The sequence below is a fragment of the Arachis duranensis genome, chromosome 2 (genome assembly GCF_000817695.3).
Source record: "Arachis duranensis cultivar V14167 chromosome 2, aradu.V14167.gnm2.J7QH, whole genome shotgun sequence".
Lineage (NCBI taxonomy): Eukaryota > Viridiplantae > Streptophyta > Magnoliopsida > Fabales > Fabaceae > Arachis > Arachis duranensis.
Window position 1 is genome coordinate 68411883 of NC_029773.3, and position 6567 is coordinate 68418449.

The 6567-nt window shown below is 38.6% G+C and overlaps 1 protein-coding gene across 6 annotated transcripts in view; it reads right to left on the minus strand.

The window, feature by feature from the left end:
• The window catches only part of LOC107474772 (zinc finger CCCH domain-containing protein 5), a 9393-nt gene extending 2919 nt beyond the window's left edge, over positions 1–6474 (minus strand). For 2 of the 6 annotated variants that reach the window (XM_052257062.1, XM_016094405.3), the window contains exons 1-6: positions 5011–5554; positions 3423–3650; positions 2250–2746; positions 2041–2163; positions 1789–1947; positions 275–367 (exon numbers count right to left, since the gene is read on the minus strand). In XM_052257062.1, coding sequence (XP_052113022.1) covers positions 275–367; positions 1789–1947; positions 2041–2163; positions 2250–2746; positions 3423–3468 — 918 coding nt within the window. In that variant the 5' untranslated portion in view covers positions 3469–3650; positions 5011–5554. Of the gene's footprint in view, positions 1–274; positions 368–1788; positions 1948–2040; positions 2164–2249; positions 2747–3422; positions 3651–5010; positions 5555–6022 lie in introns of those variants that run through there. The other 4 variants (XM_016094406.3, XM_052257061.1, XM_016094409.3 and 1 more) reach the window with 4 other exon arrangements.
• Positions 6475–6567: the final 93 nt, after the last annotated feature.

The following is a 6567-nucleotide window of genomic DNA, read 5'->3' on the forward strand; positions in this document are numbered from 1 at the left end:
AGGGCTCATTGTGGGTAAAGTTCAAAGCAAGACCATAATAGTTATGTAATGTTGTGTTTGGAACAAGAGATAGGGTGAAATAGGACATTGAGACAGTCACTAAAGATAGAGACACTAGTGCCCTTCCTTCCGAGATGCATATTGAGTGAGTGTATTTCAGGTCCAATGTGTCTCTATTTGTCTCTATCTCAATACAACCAAACATATTGTGTCTCTATTTGTCAAAACTTCATGCAGAAAACTTTTCAGTATATAAAAAGCATTACAAAAGAACCTTGAAGTTCACAATTTCTCCAAATTTCTGGAACTCCGTATGAACATCATCATAAAATTCTTCAAAACAGCGTTCAACCTCCTCATCCGTGTACTGAAAAATAGGTAAACAAGTTAAATAAGGATTTTTAGATTCTGACAACGTAATAAATATACCAAGTACTAGAATATTAGCTTTCAATTATTTCTATACAAATGATAAAATATTAACTATAAGGCCTACATAACCAAAAACAGTGAAGATAATTCTATTCCAGTTTCAGCTATCTCAGCAGTGCAATAGGGATCAAAACAAAGCTAAAAGAAGTAGCAGATGCCAAATTCAGCACTTCCTGTTCGTGCATAAGGGATGAAAATTCACTAGTTTGCAAGATTCTTAAGATGACAAGAAGATTCATGGAGTAAGGATTGTATCGGCTAAAAGAATTATACGTATCAATTTTGAAAAGTTATACACTAGGATGCCTACAAAGAGCAGTTTTTATTATCTTTATCTAAGCATACTAGACTCACACAACTTGAATGAAAATAGAATATGATAACATATTGGATTTTCCTATAACTAATAGGATCAATGAGTCTATAGCTAGGCAACCAAGAAGCAATGAAACACAGAAGCATAATGGAATATAAGTTTGTATATGAAACAATACAGATTTTATCAACATAAATTCTGGCCATGCATAAACATTTTCCTTTCCCCCACCCACACACACAAAGCAATGTACTTTCAAGAACCAACTAACTTCATCCCCATTTTTATGTCTGGCTGCAATAATCTCAAACCATTTGGTGATATCTGCAACATAGCTCCACAAGCCATGGCTTGAATATTGCCCAACTGCCCAACAACTATTTATGGTTAAGGATCAAGAGATTTTGGACATTGTGAAATTTAAAAGTATGAATTTTAACTGTACAATCTAATTAATGAATACATCCTAAAATGTGATATAGATATAAAATATTGATTGAAACATCATGAAGAAGAAAATCCTCCCACCTCAAAGAACATATGAAATATTGAAAGCAGTTGCGAACATATGATGCCAATGGTAATAGAAAGAAAGGACTCAGATACTAAATAAACACATATCTAAGAATAGGTATTAAAAGGGAAAAAGGGTCAAACACAACCAAAAGAAAATAGTTGATTAAGTTACTAACAACCCCAAGGATACAACAGCTAATATCGTTAATCTTGACCCACCATACCAAGACCAAAACCATGAGCCTCCACCGCAATGAATCTGATTATTATCAAGTTAAAGAACAAGAGAATATCTACAAGAAAAATAATTGAACTGAATAGACTCCATTGACATGGATGCTTTCATTTTTTATTGATAGATGAAACAGCTGTAGACAAAAGATGTAAAAGGCATATTCTGATATAAGATAGAAAACCGCTATTATATAATAAAGTAACTAATTGCAGAATAAAATTATAAAAAAGGAAATTGGAAGGAGCTTCTTTGAGGATACAGCGAAGGCACAAAAGCAGCATTAACAGACCTCAAGGCCTTCATCTTGCTCCCAAGCCAGGCCAGGACCATTGTACATGTTTTTCATCAGAAGGGTGCAGGATTTATCAGGGTAAAAGTGGACTCTGCTACAACGTTGACCAAATCGGCATGCTCCAGTTTTTAAATGAAAAGGGCAATGAGCTTTGTCCTGCCATGATAACCCAAAAAAAAAAAAGATAAGCACATTGAGAATTACGAAAGGAGAAACAGCAAGATCAAGATGAGATAAGAACTAAATAACCTGTTCTGTTCCGAAATTGGGTACTTGTTGAGCAACATTCTCCAGCACCTGCTGAGCGAATGAATTTGAGTGAGATTCTGGGGGTAAAGGATTTGAGGTAGGTCTATCAGCATCATCAGCATGCTGCAACAGCAAGAGCAACAACAACAGTGTTAAATAAGGTTGAAAGAAATTCTTTGAATAACAGAAGGATGCAGTTATGATAATACCTGATTTTGTTTTGTTTCCTTATTTGAAACCCTAACCCTCACTTTGTTCCTCTTGAGGATAATCTCATTTCCTTGCCAGATAATCTCAGGAGGCCCTTCCTCCACATATTCCCATTGATCATCATCATTGTCACTACCATTATCATTGCGTGCCGACTGTGATTCTTCAAGAAGGTCTATCTGTTGCTGTTGCTGCTCCTGCTGCTGCTGGATCCTCTGCTGTAACTCCATCCAAGCCCTCTCTCTTTCCTCGAAAAGCTTCCTGTCACTCTCCATTCTCTCAGCCTCCTGCTGCTCCAGGAGTTGCATCCTCCTCTGCTCGTCGGGATCGTTGATGCGAGCCTCCTCCTCTTCCCGCTCCTTAACTGCAATCTCCTTCCTGATTTGCTTCCGTTTCATTTTCTTTAATGCCTTCCGCTTCTCCTTCCGACTCATCTCCTTCTTTTCTTCTTCTTCTTCTCCCTTATTCTCCTTTGTCTTTGCCGCTTCAGTCAGAACTGACAAGTTTAAAAACATGCTCAGCATGACAGGAATAATTTAGGTCAATAATCACAAGGATCCATGTCATTAAGATTCGACAAGTTTTACGTTAGCTGTTGCAACTTGCAAGCCTAACACCACTCTCCTCTTTTATCCAAGTTTGGGACCAGCTATATAAAATTTTCGCAACAATCTCAACATAGACAAAGTTATCAATAATGATAAGGATAAATAAACAAATAAAAAAATTATATTGAAGGTGAAATACTCAGCCACAGAAAGGATTTATGAACTTTTTACACTTCTAGATTTAAATTCCACCCTTAAAAACCCATTCTGCAAAGGTGCCCAATTTAAAAGTTCATTTTATTAGATAATATCTATATGATTATAAATCTAGCTCTAGCTCAATCTGTGGCAGCTTACACTAGTGGTAACTATACCATGGTTTGTACCTTTCTTGGTCAGAATTTAAAACTAAAATATTACACATAAAGGCACCCAGAATCCAACAAGTAAAATCGATATAGTCACAATGCAAATAACAATTATCATAAGTAGAAGTGGTAGACTTGGGAGATTTATTCATTAAGCATTTGGGATATACTGAGCAAACAAGGCTTGAATTGAAGTAAAGCAGCAGCAAGATAAAAATTAGGAATGCAAACTGTGAAAGTATAAACCCAAATAGACCTTCAGGGTTTGTCGCAGCAGATGTCAGAAGCTCATTTGAAGCCATATATGTGTATTATGTCACGTTCAATTCATAGAGATTGTAGAAAACCTGCAATCCAGTTTCAACTTCAGCTTATCATTGATTTGTAGATTTTAGCAAGGTTCTGAAAACCGGACCGGTCATCAAACCGCTTTAGTCACTGGTTCACTGGTTCATTGGTCCAACCGGTCCAACCAGTGGTTCAACTGGAAAAACCGTTTTAGAATAAAATAATAAATAAATTATAAAGGACCAAAGATGAGGGTACTCCAAGAACTCCTATTAGATGCAACAGCATTCAACATTATCACATTCTCACACACACATACAAAGCCTTAACTCAAAGAACAACCACAGCAAGTGACTTGGAAAGAAAATGTAAACACCGAAACAATCACAAGCATACAGAACATGTGAATATTATTATAGCAAACATAATAATAAAATAGCTCTTCTAATGCATCTCCAAAAATATCCCAAATCAAGAAAATTACATAATATGATCCATTGATTCAGAAAGCTACATATATTAGAAAAATTAAGAATCAACTAAAAGAAAAAGAAAATGAAGGCCTGGTTGATTCGATTTAATTGCCTGAGATGAAGAATCAAACAGGGCTGAGAAGCTGAGAGTTTAAATGTTAAACCTCAATATTCAAATAACATGACTCTATTATTGTTATTATTACACCCTTCTAATGTCACAAACTCAATATATATTATAGTCCGTTGACACTTGTGTATTCACAACTTGGCCTCATCATTCTGATTCATACCTTAAGTAGAAGAAAAAGTCTCAATCAGCTTTCGTTACAATTTTATCCAGAGAGTTGGGGTTTTGGTTCGGAGTTCATGCTAATGATAATGACGAGAGGGATGAATCCGTGAATCAGTAACATAGGCAGTGCAAATTTTAACAAAGTTCATCACAATGATTAACAACAACAAAAAGCACTGAAGGGACACTCAGTAATATAGGCAGTGCAAATTTTAACAAAGCTCATCACAATGATTAACAACAACAAAAAGCACTGAAAGAACAGTGAATCAGTAACATAGGCAGTGCAAATTTAAAATTTAAAAGTTATCAATTTAAAATTTATCATCAAATACAATCAGTGAGCAAAGCCAATCATTCAAGCACTGACTGAGCATTCTGTTCTGATATTGTGACTGGGAAGCAACAAATTCAGCAACAAGCAACAAATTTAACAAATCCTAGTAAAGTCCCGATTTACAGCAAAAAGGCAAATTTATTGATTACCAATTCAGCAACATGCAGAAATACAGGGAGAAGGGAAATCTGGAAAAGAGAGAACATTAAACCAAAACATTAACCAATAATCACAAAACACTAAACCTTCACCCAGCAATTACAAACAAAGCCAGCAATTACAAACATTAGCACATTATAAAACATTCCAAAACACTAAACCTTTACCCAGCAAAACCAGCAACTACAAACAAAGCCATCAGTAAATTTGAACAAAACCATAATCAGAATTCAGAAAAATCAATGTCTAATCTTATTATTTATAAACATATTCAAAAAGGACGGATACTCACAAATTTAGCATGATTTTGAAGTAGAACGAGAATGAGGGCAGATGAAATCAGTGGTAACATGATGGCAAGGCACGACAGAGGCAGCAACAGAGGTAGCAGCACTGGCGGCCGTCTTCGAGCTCAAACACGGCGGAAGCAGCAAAGGCTTCACCCTTCGCGCGCCTCCTCCCGCGACCTCCACCCCTTCTTTCCCCTTCGCAGCGCGACGCGACGGCAGAGGAGAGTGGAGCATATGCGACACGACGGCAGAGACGAGCTGCGACGACGCTGAAACAGTAGGGACGACGGTTGGACCAGATTCGACGGCGGCGGTGACACAGCTTGAAGAGGAGAGTGATGGAGGCTAGGGTTTGAGCAGACGAAGACCAGCGAGGCAGCGAATGACGGCGAACTCGAGGAAGACGCACCGATTTCCGAATGAGGGAGAAGCGCGGACGATCGGACGAAAACACAATGGTGCTTGAGAGCAACAAACGGCGGCGCTGAGCCCTGTGGCGGTGGGGGACATGTAATCTAGGGTTGTGTTTTGGGGAGAAAGATTGAAGAATGGGAATGGCTCGAGGGGTTGAGGGCATGGAGACCTGGCCATTTCATTTTATAATAGAACGGAAAACGACGCCGTTTTTCAAAACCGGCCGGGTCCCGGTTCGGTCCGACCGACCGGTTCTCGGCCGGTTCAGCGGTTTGAGAATGGTTTTGATTCGACGGTTTTTAATGTTGAACCAAACTGTAAAAATCACCGGTTTGTGGTTAAACCGGTCAGATTGGCCGATCCGGTCTAATTTTCAGAACCATGGATTTTAGGGTATATTTCTGAATGAATGATATCATATTTTATATACAAATGTCAATATAGCATTCAAATCTAAACTCTACATACACCACTGGTGGTGTGATGTTGCGCAACTATTATATAATCGCAATTATGATCACATAAATTTTCTTGTTCTCGATTATCCAAAAATAATAATCATCTTGTTCTTATTTTAAATATATCCAGAACCTTCATTACCTTAATGTGAAGAAAACCGCGAGAACGTACTCATTAACAGGATCCTCGTGTGGAGATGTGCAGCCTTGGCTGGCGAGATAAACCTTGTTCTTGGGATTGGCACGGCGGCGGCAAAGTTGTCGGAGGTACGGAGCGTTGGAAGTGGTCGGAGGTACGGCAGATGTGGTAGAGACAGAGATGTTATGGTGTTAGTGAGGATGGGTGGTGTTTAGAGGGTTTATTTAAGGAAACTGGGACACCAGCTACAAAATAGGATCACCGGCGCCACTGAGGAGGGCCAAAACAACGCTAGGAGTCTCAACGGCGAGGGAAATGGCGACGAAATCGAAAGAGAATATGAGTCAATCCCAAGTTCAGGTAGTGTTCAAAACGACAGAGGATGAACTTGGTAACCTGACCCGATGTGAAATTCAGAACAGACGGATGAGATTGGCGGCGAATAGCAAGACGGCAGGGGCAAGTATGGGATATAAGTGGGTCAGATTTTTATGCGGTTGGTTTTCTGGCCCAAATCCATGTCCAAAAAACTAAAGGAGCCGGCCACA